Source organism: Coptis chinensis, chromosome 6, assembly GCF_015680905.1.
Source record: "Coptis chinensis isolate HL-2020 chromosome 6, ASM1568090v1, whole genome shotgun sequence".
NCBI lineage: Eukaryota > Viridiplantae > Streptophyta > Magnoliopsida > Ranunculales > Ranunculaceae > Coptis > Coptis chinensis.
Window position 1 is genome coordinate 16,702,589 of NC_141461.1, and position 27,112 is coordinate 16,729,700.

A 27,112-nucleotide genomic window follows, 5' to 3' on the forward strand; every position below is an offset into this window, starting at 1 on the left:
CATTTTCAAAATATTATAATTCACTTATAACCGACCACCTGCTTTGCATTTTAAAATGCATATGGTGTATCACAAATTAAACTTGTTGACACTAGACCATAAGCCTAAACCCTAAACCTCTACACACTAAACCCTAAATCTTTGTAAACTAGACCCTAAGAATAAACTTTAAACCCCAATAGGCTAGACCTTAAGCCTTACCCCTAAAAACCTCTAGACACTAAACCCTAAGTGCATAAATCATAAACCCTTATAAACTAGACCCTAAGCTTAAACCCTAAACCTCTAGACATTAAAACCTAAACCAACTCATTGCAATTCATATTAGTTGGTTGGAACTACTAAATAATAAAATACATTTTGTGTATGCACTTTAAAATGCATATCATTAATAATTATGCATATACATTTTAAAATGCATTAGTATTTTAAAATAAGTTTACTACGTTGGTGGTTTATATTTGTGCATATGTTTTTAAAAATACAAAACATGTGATTATAATTGAATTATATTGTTTTTAGTGAAAATATTTAATTTGGTAATTATATAAGGGTAAAAAAGAGAATAAAATGGTTACAAATCTCAATAACATTAAATTGTCCACTTCCTAAAAACGTGGGTAGTTATAGATAACACCTTTGAATCTTGTTTTTTCTGTTGTACAAGTAGTTTTCACTATATAAAAAAGGTAAGTAGTAATAAATCTATAAAATAATATTCCTCAATCTTTTAAGTGTAAATTTTCTAAAAGAGGCTCCCTAATCTAATTTCTTTAATGTAAAATATCCTCACAGAGGGGGATATATCAACGATACATATCCATAAATCAGAAGTCGATAAATAGTTGTATCTTGATATTTTGTACTATGTTGTGTGACATAGAATATATAGTTGATTTGCAATTTGGTGGAGATATAAAATACTGTCAAAAGCACTCGAAGTCTCAATTAACTATGTTTTTCCACTTCTAACATGCTCAAGCATATATCTTTCGATCTTTTCATTTTGTATGGTAAAAGAGTATATATTTTTACTTGTTATTTGAAGCATAAGAGCATCACAAATGGTTGTGTCAAACGTTATATTTGACGTGCACCCCAATGGCTGAGTCATATGCTAAATAAGCATGTTATTTGTCATTTTGTTTTGTATATAGCCATCGGTTATTTTCCTAGCCAAATATAGCAAAACAAAATGACAAAATAACATGCTTATTTAGCATATGACTCAACCATTGGGGTGCACGTCAAATATAACGTTTGACACAACCATTTGTGATGCTCTTATGCTTCAAATAATTAACAAGTAAAAATATGTACTCTTTTAGCAAACAAAATGAAAAGATCGAAAGATATATGCTCGAGCATGAGTAAAATAAAGACTAAATGCGGCAGAAGATTTGTCGTATGGTAGAAGACTTGCTACATTGTGAAGAACTATGACTAAAAATCAACTTTTACAGTTGGGTTTGTGGTTTTTGTTGCTGAGTTTTAGTGTTATAATCAGATAAGACTCACTTACGTGACAAGTAATATATGAAACCACCTTTGGTATGCTATGAGCTAGGTTGAGATTCAGGGTTCACCCACCGAGTATATTATGGATTGTAGAAAATCATGCCCCTTGTGAAGTTGCAGACTAACTCTATGAGGACAAGGATTTCAGAAACATTTTTTGTACTTGTTGCCCAGTTAATGCATGATATGTTTTCCAATGGGGAGTCGAACTCAACAAGTAAAACTACATTGATACAGAAAAAATAACACAGTCAAGACATAGTGACATGGCATGTTGCAACATCAATGTTGCAGTGGTAAAAACATATTGAACTAGTATTACTCCCCCACTAAATGAGCCAATTAGGATCCCCCCCCCCCCCCCCACTAGATGGGAAATTAAGGTCTTCCCAATACAAAAAAAAAAAAAACATGATCAACCCAATTTGACTTTTTTTTGTGTGTATTTAGGGAGGAGATCCTAATTGGCTCATCTAGTGAAGGGGATAATATTAGTTAACCCGTAAAAATAAGAGCAAAAAATCTCTTCTCTCTCTCAAAACACTTCTTCTCTTTCCATTATTATCTTTCTATTCTCATATTTTTTTCTTAGCAAACCATCCATTTAATTGATTTTTCATGGTGCAACATTGATGTAGTAGTGGTATTCTCGGTGCAACATTGACGTTGCAATGATATTTCTCGATGCACATTGATGTTGCATGTAGTGGTATTCCTCGGTGCAACAATATTGATGTTGCATGCAATACGTGGTATTTCCAAGTGCTACAGTCTAAATAGTTAATATCATATTAAATCGTTGATGCAGTGGTATTTCCAAGTGCTGCAGTCTAAACAGTTAATATCAGATTAAACAGTCGATTAATCGCTTATCGTGGTTAGAGCGATGAAATTTTTTCAATATTTTTGGTTTCTTGTCAGTGACTGATTAATTTGGTGATTCCAGCCGAGGTGACTGATTTCTCACCCCTATCGCTCAAAATTAGCCGTCGTGATTATCGGTGCCCAAACAAAAACTATGAAAATAACTTTGGCTATCTCTACAAGAGATGAGAAGTAAGATAAGAGAGAGGAGGGAAAGTGTCGCCATTTTGTTGGGAACTACACACATATGGCTTAGGCTCAAGACATAGTCATTTTTTTTCCATTCTAAGACATAGTCATTAAGGTTTGTTTTCTGATGGGCTACCTATTAAAATAAGTAGTGTATTTGATGGAATTACTAAATCAATCAATATATTAATATTAAAGCTCCCGTAAAAGATATTTTTCTAGCTCTCTTAAAATTTCACATCATCAACTCAAATTAAAATGATAATTCATCTCCTATTGAAAAGAGAAATTATAGCACTTCTAATCAAAACGTGAATCACACTTTTAAATTAAAACGAGATCTCTTCCCCGATTAAAAAATGGGTTTTTGGATCTTTAAAACTTAATTAAAACAATTTATTGAGAAATTAAAACAGGTTTTTAGACTTGATTCAAACAATTTTTTACGAAATTAAAACGGGTTAGCGATGAAAACATAAATAATGATTTGTTAGAAAAATTTTATATATATATATTTATAATTGTTAAGTAAGTTTTTAGAAGAGCTGGTGCGTATACACAGATCTACTTTCTAGTAAGTAAATAGATACTCTATCACTACTAGCACATATGCACGCCCTCTGGGCGGCAAATTGAATCAGTGCTACACCAGCGGTTCTTCTAACATTTTGTCCGATAAAAGAACTTCAACTTTGACATACCTAAGCGAAATAGATTCAAAAAGAAAATTGACAAAATTTGCAGAAACAATAAGGAAAGAGAAATGTATGGTGCTAGATAACAAAATTGCAAATTAGGTTATAATGTTGTGTATAATTGCACAAATATGTACCAACTTACATGATTGTGTTATGGCGTGCGTTCACCAAACCCATGCACACAAATTTCAAGTGGAAATTGCAATTACAATGTGATGAATTATTGTCAACAATCATCGACATGCTACAGGACGAAACTATATGAAACTTGAAACCATGCACTCACATACTCTAGCTGGTAGTTTGCTTAATACATGTTTAGGACTATATCACATAAGATGGGACTCGGGATATTTGAAACAAAAGTTCAAATTTGGCCTCCATGCCCGTGAGTATATCATCCCGCTTTAGTGCAATTGATTGGTGATCTTTGAGTGAATTTCCTTATTAACATATTGGATATTCCGGCATTCTACTCTTATATCACCCACTTATAGCTCCAAGAGCTCCACTTCTGCTGCTCACGGTTTTCTTATAAATCCAAATATTTCATATATATCCAGTTTCTCATAAAACTCTTTGAGCAATGTTATTCACCATAGCAGCTACAAGTGGAGTTAGAATCAAATGCTAACAATTAAATCACACATGCAAATCAATCAAATGATAGGAAGTACATGAATGCAAATAATTGAAATGGAAAATACCATTTTTTACCAACGTTTTGAGCTTCCTCAAAGGCCTTGTGTGCAATATCCAAAACTAAATGTTTCTTTTTATTAAAGTAATCCCAAATACGAACATGAGAAAATACTAAAGAAGACACAACATTTTTTTTATTTTTCCTTCTCTACATAATCAGTCAAAAACACCACGTAAAAGTTTGTAGTAGTACTGAAAGATAGAATGTAACCTAGCAAAGAATATCCTTTCCTCTCCTAACCCAAGAAGCACTCTAACCTTGTCGTAGAGTTCGCCTACAGAAGGCTGCAAGACAAACTTTTAAAATCTTGCTAGAAATATTTAAATAAGGTTCAAATCCATTGATAAACGTAACAAATGTAGGGCCAACTCATTACAACGTTTAATTCTAAGCTACTGCACTCAGCTAGATGTAAAGTAATCTAGTAAAAGGTTGGTGCCTCGCATAAGTTTCACTTTCACATCTAAACGATGTAGAAAAAGAAACTAAAGTGCAAGAAACCCTTTTAATTATCCAGATAGCATGATATCTGCCATCTCTAGCAACAATTAGTTGAAGGCGAAGGGGATATACTTCAACAGCGAAAGTCTTTTTAAGTTCACCTTGGGAAATCACTTTTCTAAGTATTGTAGGTCCATTAATAGGTTTCTTTAAATGTTCACAGCTATAATATCATTTGTTGGGCATCGATAAAAAAAAAAAAAAAAAAAAAAAAGGAAAAGTCAGCACTGCAATGACAGAATTAGAGGCACAATAATATTTTACTTTGAGATGAGGTGCTCTTACCCCTTGAGCTATACATGAACAAAACACAAAGAATTACTTTCACTCCATATCACCATCCCACCCGTCAATTTTCCCTTTACTCTATAGTGACCATCTCTACAACAAACGATAAGAAGAGGTACATCAGCTGCAGTGTGGGTGGCAAAACAGTTGATGAGCCTGTTGATGTGAAACAGGGAGAAAAAGTCCGGGAATCCCGCAAACGCTTGAGGATTGTCGATGTGAAACGTGGACTGGACGAAGGCTTGGATTGGTTAGGGAAGAAGCTTGTTGTGAAGGGCTGGGTTCAAACACTAAGAGTGCAGAGCAGTGTTACATTTCTCAAGGTTGGTTATAAAAACATCCTTAAACTTTCAATTGTTATGCTCTTACTGTTTGTTTGTTTGTAACAAACTGTCTATAATAATGGGAATATATATTTCTGCCCCTTACTGTTGCCTATGTTGTGGTGGATTGTGTTAGCCTCAGGAAGGACTAATGGTTATTTTCTTCATTCTGTAATGTGTTCCTTGTCTGTTCTACAGGTTAACGATGGCTCATGCCTTTCGAACATGCAGTGTGTGATAAATTCAGATGCTGATGCCTATGATCAGGTATATATTCAATGCAATCACAACCACTCTGTCTCCTCGAGTTGTTATTTTGTTTCATTAAATACCTTTATCAATTTTCAAAAGAAAGATTCATTGTACTAATTTGATTTGCTTATAATTACTGGACCTCCATATTTATAATGATTGTGAGAAGTATTCGCGATTGCCTTAAATTAGAATGTCTTTGTTATGAGCATTTGAGATGACAATGATGTGTTAGTTTTTTAAAGTATACTATTAGGGGGAGTAGAGATTTCCAAATTCTTATATCTTCTTATCGTTGCTTTACGGCTTGTTATAATCTTGATGAACACTAACTTGTTGGTCCAAACATAAACTTCATAAGTTAATCTAGTTTTCTGCATTTTCTATTAATTGTTACCCCATAATCCTTTTCATTTATTACTCTGCCTCCTCTCTTCTCTATTTTCTGTCTTTGCATAGCATCTCCTTAAAAATGCTTTTGGTCTTGCTAGGTCGAATCTGGCTTCATTTCAACTGGTGCATCAGTATGGGTAGAGGGTGTTGTGCTTATTAGTCACGGATCGAAGCAGAAAGTTGAGTTAAATGTTGGGAAAGTCATCACAGTAAGGAAATTTTCTTTTCTTGTCAGAAATTTAATTCCCCCGCTCCACCTATCTGTTCTACATGTCATGCACATGTTGCCTAAAAACCATGTGAAGAACAGACCATGCATATGGCTCATGATTTTAATCTAGTTGATCTATCCAACTGTAATAAATGCTTGCAGAGAGGATTTCTGAAGTTTGTAGTGCTCCCAATTTCAAAGTTTTTGACATGACTACAATAATAAAATAATAAAATGTAGGATGAGGTGTCTGACAAACTTCTACTCACCCTCTTTACCCTTTAATCTTGTAGGTGGGGAGAAGTGATTCTTCTTTTCCTATTCAAAAGAAAAGAGTGAGCAGATAATTTCTGCGAACAAAAGCTCATCTTAGATCCCAAGGACAAACACTTTTGGTGCGGTATGCTTTTGTATCTTGATACATTGGTTTGGTATTTTGGTATATTCCAGAGGTTGGTTCTTGTTTTTCCTATTTTGGGAAATAATCTGGACCATGTTTTCTGCTCAAGGTTGTTTCAGGTTGCTAGAGTGAGGAATGCTTTAGCATATGCTACCCACAAGTTTTTCTAAGAAAATGGGTTTGTATGGGTTTCAAGCCCAAGTATTACTGCTTTGATTGTGAAGGAGCTCAAGAAACAGCCTACGTGTTACTAAACTAATATTGTGTGATCTTTAGCTCTTTTAGTTTTTTGAAGTTTTAACTGGTTATTATTGTGTGAAGACTCCCTCATTTGTATGTGGACACTACCATAACGCGCAAGCAAGATTATATCGCCACCTAAAGAATACTACTTGTTTGTGAAACCCTTTTTTCGAATGTTCTTCTCTTATTTTTATTTTTCCAGTTAGAAACTTTCAATAATCAGGTACGGGTAATTTAAACAAAGAGTAGGAGTAAAAAATAGCCAAACCTGATCAATGTGCACTCGAACGCATCGTAGGCAGTAGGTTCATCTTCCTCCTAAAGCAGTTTTCCTATCTCCGCCTTCTTTAATACATTCTTCACCAATACTCACTATATTTTGCTAGATATGAACCTTTGGCTTAACATATTTCAGTGTTGGGGCCTGATTTTTAAGAAGATAGTAAAGTTAGATTAGACATACATAACGTGGTGGTATATCCAATAAATCCACATATCTGAATTCACATATTCTTCCTTTTAGCAAGAACTAAATAAAGACACTATCGGTGCACAAAGAAAAGGCCACATAGAAATCCAAAAAGCGAAAAATAAAATAAAACATATAAATAAAATATATGTTTTGATATACGCAAATGGCAATTCATAACTTGGAAGTAAATGCCCAAAATGTATGGAACATACCAACACCTATCACAAAACTTTGCCAAGTACCTAAAATTTGAAGCCTCCATATCAGCAACAACTTTGCAACTCACTTACCAAACAAAAAATGGAAGACAAACAAATTTTAAAGTGCACATACGCGTCCCTGGATTTTTGTGTGGCACGTTTGACAAACTGAATCATTTATTTCCCTTGCACCTAATTCAACTCTGGTCTACAAATTGCTTCGAGTATAAAAAAAAGTAATCTATATTTTCGGTGTTCTGCAAATTGGGATCAAACGCTTAATTTTGATTACACTCATATTGCAAACTAAAAATAAAACAATTCTGAATCAAAAGTCAAAAGCATCCCAAAAATGGAGGAAAAAAGGGAAAAATATGGAATCGAGCAAATACTTTGAGGGCTCGACGATGGGTATAAAACCCCAGCGAGAAATATGGTCATTGGCACTGCGTTGTGAGACAATTCTTAAAATATAGTGGTTACGATTTCATCCACAATCCAGGCAAAGTTATTCGTTTCGGTTCACAGAATTAGCAACAAAACTGACCAGAAAAACATAACATACCTTTTTTATCGTACTATCATCCATAGCTTTATACTCCATATTTTTCAATGCAAGTTCTACGCCGTAAGCACCCAAGTTCATAGAGTCAGTTGTACCAACAGCACCACAGGGACTTGTAGCTTTTTCACAGCCATGAGGTAAGACAGGTCTGACAACATATCTAACTCTTCCCTATAAGCATTAAAACTTGAGTCGACCGGCATGGGAATTTATCCAAGCCACGACAATAACACCAATAAGAGAAAAGTTGGCATTTTTAACCCGATAGATTGGTCATTTAATGAGCAAGAGGAGGGAAATCAAGATGCAGGGATGCAAAGACATTTTTTTTACACCTAACTACTTTCACCTGAACCAAAGCTTTGACCTGTAACTGTAATAAAATCGCTTCAGAGTGATCCATCAAGCTCTAGAACAAACATGACTTGCTTGACCCATGTTTAACAAATATTCTTGTGTTCTTTATTTGTTGTACAACAGTCATCAAAATTAAACAACTAAAGTTTTGAAATGTTGACTCTAAAGCTGCAGAGCTAAATTTCTAGCAGATTTCTACGGTTTTCAAAATATTGTGGGAATGAGCCAACAAAAATGCATCACTCATGTGAAATACGGGGTTAAGAATAAAAGAATTCACTTTACATAAAATGGTGACATATATCATAACAAAACAATATAACTCCTGCCTTTATTGCACTTTCACCGGAATAAACTACCTAACCATGTTTGGGGCTTCTCTATGACCCCGGTATTTTTACCGATTTCATCTTCTAGAAAACAATTTCATATAGCATTCAAATGTAGGTGACTTATGCATTCGAACATCCTGTGCACCGGGAATCATATAAAGAAGAAATAAACTTAATATTCTTTCTTGAAGTACAATCTTTAAACCAGTTTTTAAAAAGGAAATAACATAAGGAAAGGAAAGAGAAGGTGATAAACTTACCTAAACACCCAAATTCGATACCGTGAGAAATAAGTTCGCGATAAATAGGAAGCATGGATCTTGGAGAATCCTTCCGATGGTCGCCAATAATATCACTGCAAGGAGAAGGAACTTCGGTGTTTGCACACTATTTAAGAAGAAAATCTCCTCGAACTTCAAAAACAATATTAATACCTGCATGTTTCCCAACGATATGGTATTCCAAAGGACATTTGCATGCAATGCCTTCTCGCACTTCTAGAAGATTGAAGTACAACTGCAATGTTTCTCTTCTGTCTCGCGGGGATCATATGATATAGACATCCTACGCTGAGTAAAATCAAATGTCGTTAGTTTATAAGGAGTTGGAGTGAAAATAAAAGACGAAATAATCTTATATATAAAGCGGATACCAGATTTCCCAATTAGTCTCCGTATTCCCGGTTTTAACACAAAGTTTTTAATTGGAAGGGTACCGGAAAGTTAGACAGCCACTTATTTTTTGTTCTTCATTAAAAGGGTAAATTTGTAAATACGCTTCCCCCTTTCCATCCCTTAAATTACAACTGAAATATCTCCGAACAGACGTACCCTTTCCATCACAATGAAAGAAAAAAAACGACACATATAACTCTAATTCTCACAAACTATCTCTACCGCTTTTTCTTTCACAAATCTCTAATTCTGTTCATCATCTCACTCTCTCTTCAATTTTTGGTTTTCTTATTGCTGTGTGTCGATCTTCTATTTATTTATTTTTCGTTGGTTTTACATTGCCATAATTCAGTATTTTCTTTTCTTTCAGATTAACTTCAATTGTCTGCCATTACTCTTAGGTATGGTTATTCAATTCTCTGCAATTCAGTTTGAAGTATTTAATGTTTGTTCCAATTTTGTGATTCGCCATTTATGCTAATAGTTTCTCACTGTCACCATTTATGACAGTGAGAATATTAGGATTGATTTTGTTTTTTTAAGACTCTGTTTCGATAATTATTGCCTCATTTTGGGCCTACGTTTTGAGGATTGTACTTCTAATTTTGCAGTTTCTCCAGTCATTTGAAGGTTGGAGACTTTGGATTAAGCAAGCTCATCAGGGTTCAAAAATGTTATGATGTCTACAAAGTGATTGGAGAAACTGAAAGTTGTGAGTAAATAACATTCTCGTAAAATAGTTGTCGTAGACTCGATGATAGTTTCATATGCTCTATAATATATCTATAGATTATAGATGTTCTGATTTCTTTCTTAGAACTTTTTTTTTTTTTTTGAAAAATCAATCCATGTACATAAAATAGAAATGCAAGTTTGAACCAGTGAAAATACACAAGGATATACCCCTTTAAAGAGAGATCGAGGAGAGTCGGCAGAAGGTAGGGTGTAAATGAATTGACAGAATTGTATACAAATTATGATTTCTTTTCAACTCCTTTACATCCTTGAATATCCTCTATGTTCCTCATATTGTTCCATGAACTCGTCGTTGAACTTCTTAAAACTTTCCATGATTGCAGGCATGTCTTCTTCAGCTGGTAAGATGGTTGTCCTTAGGTGGAAAACCCCTTCTTTCTGACCAAATCCAGAACCAGGGACGGTAGAAATGCCAGTGGCTTCCAATAGCTTCAGACAATAAAATACATCGGGGACTTTTCCAGCCTTTTTCGCAACTTCAATCGCTTTTGGTGGTAATCTTATTTGTCGGCCTTTTGTAAAGTTGCAAACTACATTTCTGCAACTGTTGAATCCATTAGTCATTATGTGGGCTCTCCTCCTTAATGATTCAAGAACTGAGTTGCTCTCCTGAACATACTTCTGATATGAGATGTCTCTTGGCTTGGGAGGACTGACCATCAAACCCATAAATATTTGTCCAGGAACATTTGGACTGAGTGATATGGACGCAATCTTATAAATTTCGTCAACAGTCTGTAGAGGAATATTTGCCATTTTAATGTACCCTCCTCGCTGTCCGCATTCTCCCCAATACCCTTTAGACACAGTGTGGAAAGATACAAGTTGGACTTCCTTGCTTACGGGTAGACCCATGTCCAGCAAAACCTTTCTCGCACTTAAGAAGGGTTGTGCATCCTGGTATATGTTCTGCTGATAAACTTCATCTGCCATAAGGACCAACTTTTCTCAATAACAAAATTTTAGTATTTCCTGCAGATTGGCTTCGCTCAAACACTGACCAGTCGGGTTTCCTGGGTTTATAATCGCCATGGCCCTCACAGTTATGCCTCTTGAACGGGCTCCTGCAACTGACTGGCGAAGGTTATTTACATCAAGACCCTAATTTTCAGTCTCTTCCAAGTAATATGGAACAAGAGAACCACCATATAAAGATATTGCAGCTGAATAAAGTGGGTATTGTGGAATTGGAACTAGAATCCCATCACTTTGACCACGTATAATTGTATTCAAGATTTGCATTACTCCTTTGCTAGCACCATCTGTCAGATATATCAGTTCTGGGTCACTTGGATAGCTATCACGCCTTTCAATAAACTCTGCCACTTCCTATTGCACTCCTGGAAGTCCTCGGGAATCTCTGTAGGCACCTAGGCCACCCGATGTCAAAGAAAGGTAATGTTTAGCTCTAGCAATGGCATCTACTGGGAAGACGAGTCCCACATTAGGATCATCCAGTAGAAATGGAGCTTGGCATAGAGCCACAACCTGGCGAGGGAAGGTCAGTGGCTTCTGTCCTAAAGCATGCGGGTTGCCAACATTTGTAAATATAATCTTCTTACCTTCCTTCTGAAGCTCGGAAGCTCTAAGATAGAGCTCACCTCTCACAGCATATTGAGCCTTCTGCATGTTCTCAGTCAGTGTCTCATGGTCTAATCCCTTTGACATAATTGAGTAGTTATTAGTGTTCCCAGTGCCGATATCTAAAGCTCAGATTTCCAACTGGAAAGTGGAAACTGAGGTTAGCTACGTGTAGAAATGAGAAGTGTTAAGGCACAGGGTATTGTTTCAGTGAAAGGATATCCCATTATTATATATGTGGTGTTCTGTGCCTTCTTTCTTTCGTAGAAATTGATAAGGTATATAGTGTCAGTTCCATTCCAACAATGACAATAACTATAGTCACATCCACCTAAAACCCATATATTGCAGATGTTTTCAGTAGCTGGGCAGTATTCCGCCCCTAGCACATGATTGGATCGGGAACAGCAAAGATTGTGAGGAGTGGTTCTTTGATCGTAAGTAAGCGAATGAAATTCTTATCTGTACCTTTGTTATGTTTAGCTCTAGGCTTCTAGCTATGGGTGTAATAATTGTTTATTACAACTCCAAATACCTGAAGCCAATACTTTGCTCTTTCCAATCTTATCTAATTGAGATCTACCGTGTACAGGTATTGTTCGTGACTTACCAGTTCCAATTCCGGGCTCAGGGATGCAACTCACCAACATTTCCCATGTTAGGGACTTATCTTCTATGCTCACCACGGCAGTTGAAGATCCAATTGTTTCAAGCGGAAATATTTACAACTGTGTAAGTATTGGCTGTTAAAATGTTGTCTGTTAAAATGTTTGAAGATGACCCCAGTAAGTCTATTGACTATTAAAATGTTATTTTGTTGCCTCATAGGTCGGATGGTAACCTATGCCAAATAGCTCGGATGGTGGTGGGTATGTGGAAGCTGAGTTGGGTATGAAGATTGCATGTGGATTTGACATTATGTATCAGCAGAGAAAGAGTGAAGGATCCCATGGCAAAGGGAGTTTGTGGGAAGCTTTTCGTGAGAGCTTAGAGAGTAGTGTATACTTCAAGGAGCTTCTTCCTGGGTCAAATAATTAAAAATAAATAAAATTGTTAGTTCTTTCAATCTTCAATCAACCATCGGTAAGTTCTATGCCTTAAAGTATGTTATCTGTTGCCATATTTTATTATTTGTAACGGGAGGTGTTTCAATTAGAAAATTGAATATTATTTTGTTAAGAATCATGTCCTGGGCAGGGCAGCTCATTAGAAATTCAATACTTCTTGATACAGATATTACCATTTGAAAATTCTGATGAACCACCTGCAACCTCAACTAAGGAAACAAAGCCTAAACGGATGCGTAGAAAGTCCGAATGTGTGGTAAATATACAACCGCGTTGACTTTTAAATATTTGTTTTTAACTTTTTATCAATTCTTTATCCTTTATAACTAACACGGGGGGGAAAAAATGTGTGTATTATGTTGGCACAGGAAACTTATTCATACAACTTTAATGAGACCGTGGAAACTTCAGACACGACTGTTGCATCTAAGAGAATCCGCAAAATTTACCAGGTAATACACTTTAATTATGGTCAGTAGAATGCTAAACTTCCATCTATTGTGATCTTTAGTTTAAATAAAAGTTTGATGAAAGAATATGTCGTTATAGGAGTAAATGTTTGTGGTGTTGTGGATGTGGTAGTGTATGGTGTGGTGTGGTGTTGTTGAGGTGGTAGTGTGTGTGTGGTTTTTTGTGTGTATGTGTATTCTGGCAGGTCATGTGGTAGAGTGTTGGGTGTGTGACGCGCTGTTGTGTTGTGCTGTGTGTGTGGTGTTGTGTTGAGTGTTCGGTGTTATTGCTGTTGTGTACTTGGTGCTGCATTCTGCCTGCTGCTGCTGTGTGTGTTGGGTGCTGCTGCTGTGTGCTTGGTGCTGATTTCTGCCTGCTACTACTGCTGTTCTTCCGAGTGCTACAGCTGCTGCTGCCTGATGCCTGGTGGTTGGAGTGTGGTGAGTGTGCTGGTTCGTATCTGTGTGTGGATTGGTGTGTGATGCTGTAGTGGTGTAGGTGGCAGGTGGTTTAGTAGTGTAGTCGACTTATTCTGCTGCTGCTGTAGTGGCTTGAGATTGGAGCATGTAAACAGTTATAGGACTGAATGCTGGAGATGGATTGGAGCATGTTGTTATTATTATTGTCCTCAACTTATTATTGTTTTATTATTTATGGTTATTAGATATTTTGTTGTTGGAATTTTATTTGTAATACAACAGTGATGTTACTAATGGCTACTAGATTTGCTCTGCCATGTAATAGTGATGCGATAGGATTTACATAAATAGTTGTTCTATAAAACTACTAGATTTGATCTGCCATGTAATAGTGTTTGTTATGATATTGGTAAACAAACACTTTCTTTGAAGGCCCCTCACGATTCAGTTGCAGCTACTGCCTACCATGTAGTATAACCATTGTTGCTTAATGGCCCAAACCATTGTTGGGCAATATTTCAATAATGAGTTAGTACATAATGTCCAAAACCAACTCATTATTTTGCAATACTCAAGCTCAGAACAACATATAAAAATGGGCCAACCCAGTCGATCATGAAATGCTTAATATATATATGGTGGACCAAATGATTATTATTTTGAAAAAGGTTCATAAATTGGGACCAAAGAACCAAGGCCCAAAATATCAAATTCGGTGAATATTTCGATGTACTTAAAAACCGATATATATTGAAAATATCGAAAATATTAGAGATATTTCTTTTTTTGTTGACCAGTCAAATTTTTTTGTATATTGATATATAAGAAATATCGTTGATTATATCGAAAATATCATTAATATATCGGTCAAAGTCAATAATATTTGGTCAAAGTCGACAATATCGATCAAAATCAATAATTTATATCGTATATATCGTTATATCGGAAATTCCAATATATATCGGGAAAAAAATGATTCAATATTCGGTGGATATATATCGAATATATCCATATCGGTGTACCAAAAAAATGATATATATCGGTGATATATCGAATATATCGACGATATTTTGGGCCTTGCAAAGAACCAACATTTCATTGCATTATGTTAATCAAGTGGAAGCTTGAAACCTGCAAAGTTTTGCATGTGCAGATTGGTGCTAATAACATTTTCAGAATAGGGACCAATAAACAATGTAAGAATTGATCAAAATATTGTGCGACTAACAGCATGATGAAACAGATGTAATTCAGTGATATAGCTAACATCTATAATTTCTTCCTTCTGTCGCCTCCATACAAATGGATTGAAAAAATTTAAGCCTCCATCATTTGAATAATTCAATCTCCATACACATGAAATTGATCCACATTATATTAAAAGCTTTTAAATTATAATCTTGCCACATATAGCCATCTTACCGAAAGCTATTATTTACACATTCAATTCAGTCCACATATTATATCCGACTTAAAGTGAATGTTTCTAAATAATAATAACAAAAAACAATGGCTTTTTTAGCTAGCAACAATTTCTTTCTCTATCCAAGCTACTTACTTATTTAAACCAACCAAAATATTTAACGACAACAAAAAAATAGCTGATGGATTCGCTAGATCATTTTGAAGACAATAATAAGAAAAAAGTTATTCTTCTTGCATTTTTTTTAGATATTTTATTATTCAGTTTAGAATAGCAATTATGTTGCACAACATGATGTAATATTCTTATATCTTGCAGGTAGTACACTCATATAAATCCAACAATGTTCCTCTATCACATATAAATGCCCGACGAATTACACAACTAGCAGCACAAAGGTAAACTTCATCAACATAATACCTATTTTTTAGGTAAATTAGTTTGTGGCATATACAATACTAATTACATACTAACTAAATTACAAACAGTTAAATACCTCTTCAAATATATTTATTCGCAGCATGGCAAAGCAGCAAAAATCGAATCAAACAAAGAATAAAACTAGCGTATTCAAGTGTTTTTTTTCTTTTCTTATTGAAATTTTTTGAATATAAAACATTTTACATAATCCATTCAGACAAATGTAGTATGTAATATTTTACATTTTATATAATTCTTTCCTTTGATTTTTTTCTACCCCAATTTTATTTCCTAGCACGTGCAACGCACGTGCCCGTTTACTAGTGTAATTAATTTGAATAGGACATGTGGCTGAAATCCATTTTAGTAAATCAACAGCATTGAATTCCTTTAAAATCTCATATCCTTGTCCACTAATTTGTGTTACCAACTGCCGTCCTTTTATGTGGGGAAGTCCTTTGACAGTTAGGGTAGATTAGGGGTGTCTTGGTCAGTTAACAGTGAGCTATGAAACTTTAAAACGTGTGCTGCCATGTGGTTGTGTCTTTGTTCCAGTGGCTCCTAGAAGACAGTAATATTCTAATGCCAAGTGAACTTGCCATTCCAAAATTTTGATCTGTTTCGGGAAAATTTGGGCGTTACCGTTTGCACCAAAAGGTTTTGGCAATGAAATCACCAAAGGCAAATTGTAAAATCATACACTAAAATACACTAATATCGAAGTCAATGTGATCTTTCTCTAAGAAAACCGAAGCGAAATGAAGTTGGGATTCCAATAGCACACAAGGGAAAAAAATCCGTGAGGGAGTCACCAGATTAAGGGCGTTTCGTGTGTCCCCAATGTTTAATCAACTATAAAAATGATTGTTAAACTGAATTTAATTAGGTGCCTAAGCTGATATGCTCCTTAAAAGAGCAAGGTAATGAAGCTTAAGCTGAAAGCCCGAAATCGGTAAACTACCATCTTTGGTATTTCAGTTGGAATATTTCGATGCCACCAAAGCTAGAAATGTACCAAGTTAAATGGAACCATTAAGTGGTTTAACGATAGATGCGAGGGATTTCAATGTATAGGGTAACATGAATAGTGCAAACAATAATTGTTATAGTTGCAATTGAAAGGATAACTAACGGAGGAGAGCTTACATAGCGACTTCTTAACTTACGCTGCGAGATACTTTTTCTTGCAAGTAGGTGTAAATATGTTGTAAGGATCAATGTTTCCTTGTTCAGATCTGCCATGTCGAGCCTTATTGCATTCATCATATCGTGTTCTGAACTTCCAAGTCACAGTGGATATTCAGAGTTTTAAACGTAGCATCAGATATCAAACCATGGGTCCACCAAGACTCAAAGGTGCCCACATAGTCATTGTAATCATCAATAACAGCATTCCCCACCTAGAAAGCAAAATCCAAATCATCACTCCCATAAACCTTTAGGTACCTAAACTACTAACGACATCAAGGTCTATATTCTTACCATGAACCCTTTGAAATTAAGAATAGGATTCTGAATTCCCTTGTTTCTCTCAGATACAAGTTGAGACAAATGAGGAACATAATGACCTTCAACATATACAAACAATAAGAAACTTTTATCATAAGAAACACATTACAAACACATTGTGTGAAATAACGATAAAAAGAAATATAGGCAAGTAGACCTGCATAACTTTCTCCAAAGAATATAGAAATCTCTATGCTTGTCTTGTGGGAACCTTTTCAACCAATTCACAAGGAATATATATGCATCTTCACTACAAATTCCAAACACCCCACGCTAAAATTACATAACCGGCTTTCCTATATTAATATAAGCCGTCAACTTACCAGTCCTTCTTTAGTTCTCGCTTCGATCTAACCGAATTGGAAGCATAAAGCAAAAACCAAGATCTTGGAAAGAGTTCATGAAGAAAGGAGGGAAGTTGAAAGAACTTCAAGTATTAATGGTAGTTAAGTGGGTATTAATGGTATTTAAGTAGGTATTAATGGCAAGGCAACAACGTACATGTCAATATAAGGCGGATTTGGTTTTGCCCCTGAATTTACATAAAATTCCTCGTAATGCGTGTGTTTGTAATTGAAGGGTATAAATAGAAATAAAAAATTAAATGACGAAATAGTCCTTTTTAAAGACATTGAATAATATTTTTTTGTATTTAATTAGGAGTATTAGGTGGTAGAAAAAATGCTGGTCTAATTTAAAAGGCCAGATTAATTATGGTGTATTTTACTAATAGAGATATAAATAAATATATAATTATATCAACATGATTAATTGCGATTAAATTACCGATTAATTGCATCTCACCCTGTGACCGATTAGTTCCGAAAACCGATATTAACTATATAAGTTGCAGTTGTGGTTTTTCATAGTGCATTATTGATATTGCAGTGCCACGTCACTGTGTCAGTCAACTATGTCAGTTTATCTGTGTCACTGTAGAATTATTGCAAACTCAACACCTAAACCAGAAAATGCAATAACCAAACCAACCTGCCAAGCCAAACTAGTGTTAAAATACTTTCAATTTTCGTTTTTAACATATAAACTGATTTTCCTATGAACTGGTTTCGGTAAACTGATTTTCCTATAAACTGATTTTTGTTTCAATTAAGTCTAAAAATTATGCAATCCATATCAAAACTTATTAGATAAATAAGAATAGGTAAGACCGAATTGAACCATTGTTCAACCATTTGAACAAAAAATCGGTTCAATTAGTGGTTCGGTTTTTCAAACATTGATTACAGCGCATTTAATTGTGTAGTTTAGATCAACAGACGATATTTATGCCACCACAATATCATACAGTATTCCTTTTTTGAGGATTGATAGCGTCCTGCCTTTTTATGGGATAGGACCATCCTACCGCACTAGAAACAAAAAAGAGTGACATGTTCACGGTTCACCTACTCTAATGGTTCCAACTAAAACACACTAAGTCAACTCGTCCACCACCAAAGCGGCTACCCACTACACCAGCCACCGTCCAATGGAATCCGGTCATCTAATTTAACTGTGACAGGGGAGGGGTGTTGACAGTGACTTATAGCAATGTCGGATCAACCCTTAAACCAGTTAGGCAGCCACCTAAGGTCTCAAATTTGGAAAGGCCTCAAATATCCTAAATAATGTGCATTTTCATATTTTCTTATTTCTTTTGTTATATTTTGGATATTCTTATTATTAGATAGTATAAAAGCCTAGTTTAATTAGACTTAAGTACTTGACCATTGTCTATGTACACATTGATTTTTGGAGAGATTTCATGGAAAGTGATAAGGCCAGACAATATTATAGCATATCTAAGTGGTGGTAGTATTTCCTTCAAATTTGAAGGCGAAATTTGGAGAAATTGGACGCAAATTTTGACCAACTCTAAGTGGTCGCAAATATCATTCGTAAATTTGAAATAGGGGTACCTTACGTGACATTGATACTGTCGCGTGACATTACCATTGTCGCCCCCAAGTTGAAAAAAAAAAACTCATGCGACATTCTCATTTATTAGCCCAATTGAAAAAAAAAAAAAAACTTCGCTCAAGCGACATTAGCAATGGTGCGCGATGACAATCTATTGGCGGCGTGGTCTTTGGTCAAAGTCAAAAAAAAAATTTGTGACGACATTTGCAATGGCACACGACAACCACTGTTGCTCTGCATCAGCATCCGAAATGTCAAATTTGTGAACAAGAATGCGGCTGGACAGGTGATGCGACCGAATTTGCTTCCACCTAGAGTTGGAATTCCATAAAATTTCGAGTTTTGGAAGCAAATTTGAAGAATTTGGGAGGTGATACTACCACCTAGAGATGCTCTTAGAGTCCATCAATCCACTTGCATGAATATAATAGAATCTCATGCTTCTAAAATTATACATCAAATTTTTCGTGAGATACCCTCCTTGAATCTTGTTTCAAATTAAAAAAATTCTCCAAATCCATATCTCCACATTCTCCATCTTCTCACTCTCACAAATATTAAGTCAAGCGCTCAACAACAAATTAGTAGTAAAATTTTTGTTCTCATATAGAAAGTCAAAGTCATCATAGGGGATAAAAAAGATCTCCCATCTATAGTACAAAATATCACGATATATATCACGATATATATCGAGATTTCAACAAAAGATATATAAATATCACGATATGCTTAAAAATATATACGACTGCAAATATCGATGATATTTACGATATTTTGGGATATTTTGAGATATTTCGAGATATTTTGCGTTGGTAACAATTTTATTTAATATTTACCATTATATTTTAAATAAATATAAACTATATATCATGATATTTCAAGAAATATCCACAATATCTACGATATTTATCGATATTTTGGATATATCCACGATATTTGCATATGAAACAATGTCAAATATTTCCAGAGAAAATAATATATCCACGATACATATCCATAAATCAGGAATCAATATTTTGTCATATCCTGATATTTTGTACTATGCTCCCATCAATTCACACCGCCCTCAAATAACCTGACTTATAGTGGAGAGGTTGAAGATGGGTTGTATACTTGTATGGAGAACTTGCTAAGGACTCGGACTCATTTGAGAGAGTCGTAAGTTTTAGACTTTTAGTTCTTTGAAATTTGCAAGTAACTAGTCACCCTTTTTTCGTATCTAGAGAGGTAGGATGGTCCTACCCCTATAAAAGTACAGGACGTTAGCAATCCTCTCCCTTTTTAGTCCAATTCAAAAGGAGAGGAATTGATCAAGTCACAAGTCACGTAAGTATCCCCTGCTTGATCATTGATGTTATTCACGGAGAATAACAGTGTCATGCCCTTTGTCACACAAACCGTGGTACACCCTCACCGATCTCGCTCTAAATTCGTGCTCTTGCGCTCTAGACACAAAACCGCGCTCTCACAATTTGTAAATCGCGCTCTTTGTTTGTTGCAATCGCGATCTCATGTGAATAGTCAAAATCGTCCCAAACAAACACAAATCCAATAACCCACATAGTGATAACTTATGCCCACACATGAATTGCTTCAATTGGCACTAAAGAGTATGAAATCCGAAATAGATTTCACAATAGATCAAGTTCGATCTTGAAACCCATCTCGAATCGCTTCATTAAAAGGAAAATATAGTGGCTGAAATAACTTCAAACTTTAAATTTAGTTATGGACTCATGGGATATATTGTTACAATCCTGGAGAAGAGTGATTGTTTAGCTTGAAGATGGAAGCATGGTTTAGAAAGAGAAAACAGCAGTTTTAAACTTTTAATGAAACTGGTTTTCATTTTTTTTTTTTTAAGATTAAGCTAGGGTTAGGCAAACCCCCACCTGTATTAATATAATATATCCTTACATTCATAGTACCACTCACATCCTCGTTTATAATCACGAGGATTTGCAAGTGAACCGTGGACAATTCAACATCTTGGTACAATTAAGCAACCATGCTAGTACTAACTACGTTGAAACCCCATTAGGCAGGGCTCAAACTAGGTTCAAACATAGGAGACCAAAAGCTGATGAAAAACCCCTTAGCCCGTCTCAAGTCTACGCTCTAGGCTAATAAACCGGCCCAACTAATCGGGCCAGAATCCAAACAACCCGAGCCCAACCAAACCAACCCGCCTGAGAAGTGGATCTGGATCGACAACCCACCACCTTCTTCTCTACCCGCCAGCAACAACTACCACCAACTTTGGCTGCATCTCTTTCCCATCGCCACCAATCAACCAACCAGTCCCTCCATGCAATGTTCTTTTTCCCCGCCCCACCTCCCACGGATCCCCAAAATTTCCCTAGAAACCAACTTCAGCAGCCAAGAATCCAACTCTCGATCCAAATTCAAAACAAACCCGTCCAGAGAGGTTGTATAGGCCATCTCCTACCACCGGTCACCTCCAGAGTTCCAACCAGCCGCATCTTTGAGTCAAGTTCTGAGCTTTATCCAACACATCTCTGCCATCCCAAGCTCACACACCCAATCCAAACCACAACACAGTCAAACCTCCATAGTAACCAAGAGTAGACTACACTACATAACCAGTCGGCCTTGTCTTGTTTGAATTCGGAGACAATCACTTCTTCTTGCCGCCTGAGCATCGGTCTACTAGAGTTATACCAATCAAACCGCCAAGAGAAGGAGCAGGGACCAATCAGGGGGGCGAAATCACTTCTAGGTGGCAAGGGATCTGAGGGAGATCCAAGAGAGATCCTGAAACACCTCTCACCAGACCCCCGAACTCATACTAACCAAACCCACAGACCAGAGAATTGAAGATATAAGAATGGTGAGAACCAGCCACCATGAGAGAAAGGGGCCATATTGATGAATAAGAATGGTTTTCATTTTTTTGTTAAACAATAAGAATGGTTTTCTCGGTATAAAAGGAACTTTGGCGGGACTTGGTCATTAGGGAGTTTGAGTGTTTCACGTCTACACGATTTTACTGTTTTTTGTTTTTATTCCTTATTTGCGCTTATGAGTTGTGACTTAATCACATATATTCACTTCAAAATGACCTTTTTAACCAAAAAATAAGATATGTGATTAATCATTTGGGATTTTTTTGACAAATCTATGTGATTAATCCTTATTTAAATTAAATATAATGTAATATGTATAATACTAGAAATTGCCCGTGACTTTGTCATGAAGCTTTTAAAAATAATCGTTCTCCTAATTGTTTCTTGTTTGTACATTTAACCTTTGCACTTAATTGTTACGGTATATGAGATTATAGATGAGGAACATTTTTTTTTTTTGGATAAGTATACATCTTTATTTTACTTTACCCAAACATTGATGATCAACTAACCACGGTCAATAGAATTAGGCAAAGAGTTAATTTCCAACTTTTTTTTTTTTACAGACCACCTACAAGCAATTAAAAGTCATATAGAGGCCATCAACAGGACGTGACAAACTATTCAACAACTACAATATGCCATCAGGAGGCCACTCCATGGATGCTGATGTTTTCAACATAGCAATTAAATATTGTGAACAACAAACTAAATTACAAATCAAAAATTATAAAACAGTTTTCTATGCATGTTGAATCTAAGTTTGCCATCACCTGCATCGTGCATGGACTGGCAACACTGTCTTTACGTCAGTACGTGTATTGAGAAATCACCTGCAAGTGAGAAATTATCTTATGTTATCACTTCAGATAATCATGATCAATAGAATTATAGAACTTCTATGTGGATGTCCCAATAAACTTTGTGAAATCAAGTGTAAAAACCAACAAGCCGTGTCTGTCCATTCACCAACCACAGCAGGCCACTACTTGGACCACACACTGATTTCACCTCAAATCTCAATGCACCACATCAAAATGCTGATAAAGCTTTCTCATGTGATACAGGCGCATAAAGTTAAATTTCTACCACACTAATATCTTTATACAAAAAAATAAGGGAAAAAAAACTTGCAACATATTTTGCAGAATCACCAAGAAAATGAATTATTTAAGTTGCAAAATTACGAAGTAAAGTAACCAAAAAACCACAACTTTTGAAACTAAGGATGACATATAGGTTTATTCCAACAAAACTTCTGGATACACGATATTTGTAGTGCAATTAGAAGCATCTGGTGGAAGGATGACACTAATTCTTTTTAATGATGTGCATCTTGAGAGGGCCACATACAATTGTCCATGACTGAAAACAGGTGTCCATAGATCTATCCCAACGTACTTGACTTATTGTCCTTGTGATTTATTTATCCTCATTCCATACGCGAGTCTTATAGGGAATTGACGTCGTGTCATTGGAACTGCCATGTCATTAGATGAAGGCGCCAAAGAAATTCTCGGGAGAAGTATTGGCTCACCTGCTTTGTCTCCATTTAAAATCCTAGCCTGAATCATTTTAGGAGCACATTGAAGAACTATTAGTCGTGTTCCATTGCAAAGTCAATTTCTTGGTGCTATATTTTTTAGCAGCATAATCGGGCTCGAAATGAGGTAAACTTGAAGGATCAAGTGAATTCAAAAACTCACTTGGATAATCACCTCCATTCGCGGGAGAGTTGCCATCTTTTTCAACTAATTTATCTGCTGCTAAATATTCAATAACATCTCCAGGAAACAATTTTAAGATAGTGTCATTGATTTCCTTGACATCGTTATTACGTGCAGCTAGAATAGTACGCTCTCTTAGAAAATTAGCTGAAGTTGTGCCCTCCACGTTCAAATTTGGGTACACAGAGTAATGAGTTATTCGAGATTTCTGCAATGTCGTATCCCAGATGGAAGCTCTACCGTATCTTTTGGATTCGTTCCAATCTAAACAAATCAGTTAAACTTAGATGATGAGCTACTACGTAAGTGTATTTAACCCGGAAGTAAGTGTTTGATTCAATTTATATATAATTTCTTTTTTGAGAATACTAATATCCAGGGGCACTTGGGAGAAGAAGCTGGAGTGAAACTCTTAGTTTCCTTATTGACCCCGGTAGTAAGTGTTTGATTCAATATAGATTTCTTTTTTGAGAATACTAATCTCCAGGGGCACTTGGGAAGTTTTGGCGGTTTCAGAAGAAACTGGAGTCAATCTCTTAGTTTCCTTGTCAAGAAATGGGCCTCAGCCCCCTCATTTCGGTTCAATTACATGTAAACCCCCTGCTTACGGACGTACCCATAAAACCTCCCTATTATTCAAGTCTAACCAATTAACCTCCCTGCTTTCTATAATGGACGCAAATCTCGGTCTAATTTTTATCTCCACACTTATCTGTTTCCTTTTTTGCCCTTCTCAATAAATAACCACCGTATATTCTTTTTTTGTTGAGTTCGCTCTAACGAGAAGCCAACGAAAACACTGATTTTAACTTTGTTTCTTTCTCCATTGAATAGATCCACTAGTATTTGATTCTTATGTGAAAATACTCTTTACCACATACATCTTCATAATGATATTTATAAGCCAATGAGACATTTTAGGGACTTTGAACTAGGGCGTTATTAGCACTCGATGATTGATGAGAGATCAGTAGATTGAGTGGAATTTGTTTGATGAAATGTTTGTAGGAAATAAGTTGGTGTTTATTTGATCTGAAGAGGTTAGTGAAATAGGAGATCTTGCATGGGAGAGAACAATCGCTTTAATCTACTCAGAAGTGATGGGTAAGGAGAAACCAAAGCAAATGCAGAGACAAAATTGGAGAGTTGAAATTGTCTGATGCCTTGACAAAATATATGTAAATATATATTTGCATAGTAACTTGACATATGTAAATACAAATTCACATATACAAATACAAATTTACATATGCAAATAGAAATTCACATAGTTTATTTAATTTACATGCAAATACAAATTGGACATATGCAAATTTGAATTTACATATGAAAATTTAAGTTTACAGAGTAGTTTGATATAAGCAAATTGGAATTTACATATGAAAATTTAAGTTTACATAGTAGATTTGTGAAACAAAACAAATGTGATGAAAAAATGTATGGAAACTTTATATTTTCATAGTTGTTTAACCTATGGAAATTTGTATTTACATATGAAAATTTAGATTTTTGTAGTAGATTACTAAAATGAAACAATTATAATATCGGACGTATGCTATGAAAATTTTAATTACACAAAAGATTAACCTATAAAAATTTTAACCCGCATACGTCGTAGAAGTTCTTTTTGTTCAAGATTAACATGAATTTTCACAAACTTTTTTTTTGTCATCTGACAGGTGACACAGTCTATGTAAATCGGAATTTACATATGCAAATATGAATTCTCATAAACTTTTTTCTGACATGGCTATAGAAATCTGACAAACTGACAAGCGCATCAGGCTCAACATTACGTAAAAGATCAAAGATTTACGTCCATAATTCAAACAAAATTGGGATCCCAAAGTGATCCACCAGACTACCAATAAAACACAACACATCATTTCAAGATCTTCTTTCTTTAGAATGTTTTCTTAGTTTCCACCACATAGATATCAGATATTTTCTGTATCCTCTTCCTTTCTTTTAAGTTGTATATTGAATTAGGCTTTCCCACTCCATTGTCCTCTTCCTCCCCATTCAACTAAGTCTCTCCAATGTCCTTTAACAAAAACCATAAAAAATGTGTCCAAAAAGAGTTTCTTTCGTCTTGGCAATATGAACATCTCTAATTCTTCTTTTGGACTCTTGCAAAAATGCTAGCATAGGCAAAACAGTAGAACGGAACACCTTGGTAGAGTTAGTAGGTTTTATCTTGGAAGAAAGGAGGCAGCGAGAAGAAAGAGAGAAGAGATAAATTTGAGATATAGGTTTCACGGGTCAATTATGTGTGGGGGTATTTTAGTCAGTTCGGGTATTTTAGAAAATTAGGGGGTTTTTATGGGTTAGTCCGTAGTGAGGGGGTTTTTATGTGGGATATTCATGAACCAGGAAGATTAAACCCAAAACTTGGTTTCCTTATTGACCCCGGAAGTAAGTGTTTGATTCAATATAGAATTTCTTTTTTGAGAATACTAATCTTGAAGGGGATGAGATTAAATCTCAGCCACCACATAGCTTTTCCCAAAACCAATCCTATTATGTTATATTGATTTAATCGGCTCTCTGGAGGCGCTCTAGATTACAGAGCTTCTCAACTTAGGCGCTTTCACGATCCCGCTTCCACTCTTGCTCCACGATCTAGTGACTAAGGTCATGCCAAGGGCAACTAATAACTAGGGCTGGAAATGGAGCGGGTTCGGGTCGGATTCTCACTCAAAACTCTTTACCATATTTTGATCCATCCGGATTCAGGTCGGATTTCGATATCCATATCCATTAAAAAACACCAAAAAATACACTATTTTAATGATTTTCATATATAAATGTAAGATATAAATTAATTTTTAGGCATCAAAATATAAATCTTGTTAAAATGATTCGGGTTTTCAGATATTCGAGTCGGATTCTAGTCACAAACATAAAAAACATATATGTTAAAATGGATTCGGATATGGTCAGATTCGGGTCGCATCGCGTACCATTTCCCGCCCTACTAATAACCTCAAAAAAACAAAGGGGGCAACTAATACTATTAACCTCACTTTATTTTTATTTATTTTTTAAATCTTATATATAAAACGGGTAAGGGATTTTTCAATTAGTTTCCGTATTCCCGGTTTTACACCAAAGTTTTTAATCCAAAGGGTACCGGAAAGTTAGACAGCCACTTTATTTTTGCTCTTCACAGAAAGGGTAAAATCGTATATACATTTCTCCTTTCCATCACTTAACTTACAATGGAAAAAAAACCCAAACATACCCACCTTTCCATCGCACCATAAATCACAACAACAAAAAAACAGCACACAAATTCTCTAAACTCTTTTTCATCATCATCCCAACTCTTCTCATTCAGACTCTAGAAAATAATCTTCGCAGAACAGACACCTTTTGGCAGATATATCCCAATTAAAACTCGTTCCTCTTCTTCTCCATTCTGAAACTCTCGCCCATGAGACATTTAAAATTAAACCCTTACAGGAACCCAGCCCCAAGAGAATGGAACCGAAAAGGGGCAAATCTATCCATCATATTCTTATCCCACCTATCGATCAGAAATATTGCCATCCCACCCCGAGAATCCCGGATTTGAGTCTATTCCGATTTCGCTACACATCAACACTTGAACTCCGAAACTGAATCCCTATGAACAGGCACTACATCTGGGACATCCGGAATGGAATCACAAGAAAACAGAGACACCGTTAGTTCGTCTCTCCATTCCTAATATTCCCAATTAAAAGCCCATTAAGTTCGCTCCCTCCCGAATTTAACTCCGTCATTCCACCAAAATCTTATTTTCACT

The 27,112-nt window shown here is 35.6% G+C and overlaps 1 protein-coding gene, 1 long non-coding RNA gene and 1 pseudogene across 3 annotated transcripts; 1 reads left to right on the forward strand and 2 right to left on the reverse strand.

Annotated features, from left to right (window-relative positions):
* Window positions 1–4,017: 4,017 nt before the first annotated feature.
* On the reverse strand, window positions 4,018–9,078 carry LOC147491787 (uncharacterized). The gene is made up of 5 exons (XR_015199759.1): window positions 8,944–9,078; window positions 8,770–8,864; window positions 7,268–7,991; window positions 6,852–7,007; window positions 4,018–4,256 (listed from the first exon to the last, which is right to left on the reverse strand). It is a non-coding gene; the product is annotated as an uncharacterized LOC147491787 (long non-coding RNA).
* LOC147491788 (asparagine--tRNA ligase, chloroplastic/mitochondrial-like) lies at window positions 4,253–6,302 on the forward strand. Of its 2 annotated transcripts, XM_086568757.1 has the most exons (4): window positions 4,253–5,084; window positions 5,283–5,351; window positions 5,828–5,938; window positions 6,234–6,302. In XM_086568757.1, the coding sequence occupies exons 1-4, from the start codon at window positions 4,773–4,775 to the stop codon at window positions 6,285–6,287; spliced, it is 546 nt and encodes a 181-aa protein (XP_086424883.1). In that variant the 5' UTR covers window positions 4,253–4,772; the 3' UTR covers window positions 6,288–6,302. The 2 variants fall into 2 exon arrangements, with proteins under 2 accessions (XP_086424883.1, XP_086424882.1); XM_086568756.1 differs by lacking the exon at window positions 6,234–6,302 and having other exon boundaries at window positions 5,828–6,220.
* Window positions 9,079–10,080: 1,002 nt separating the features above from the next.
* Window positions 10,081–11,652, reverse strand: LOC147491789 (glutamate--glyoxylate aminotransferase 2 pseudogene; annotated as a pseudogene).
* Window positions 11,653–27,112: the final 15,460 nt, after the last annotated feature.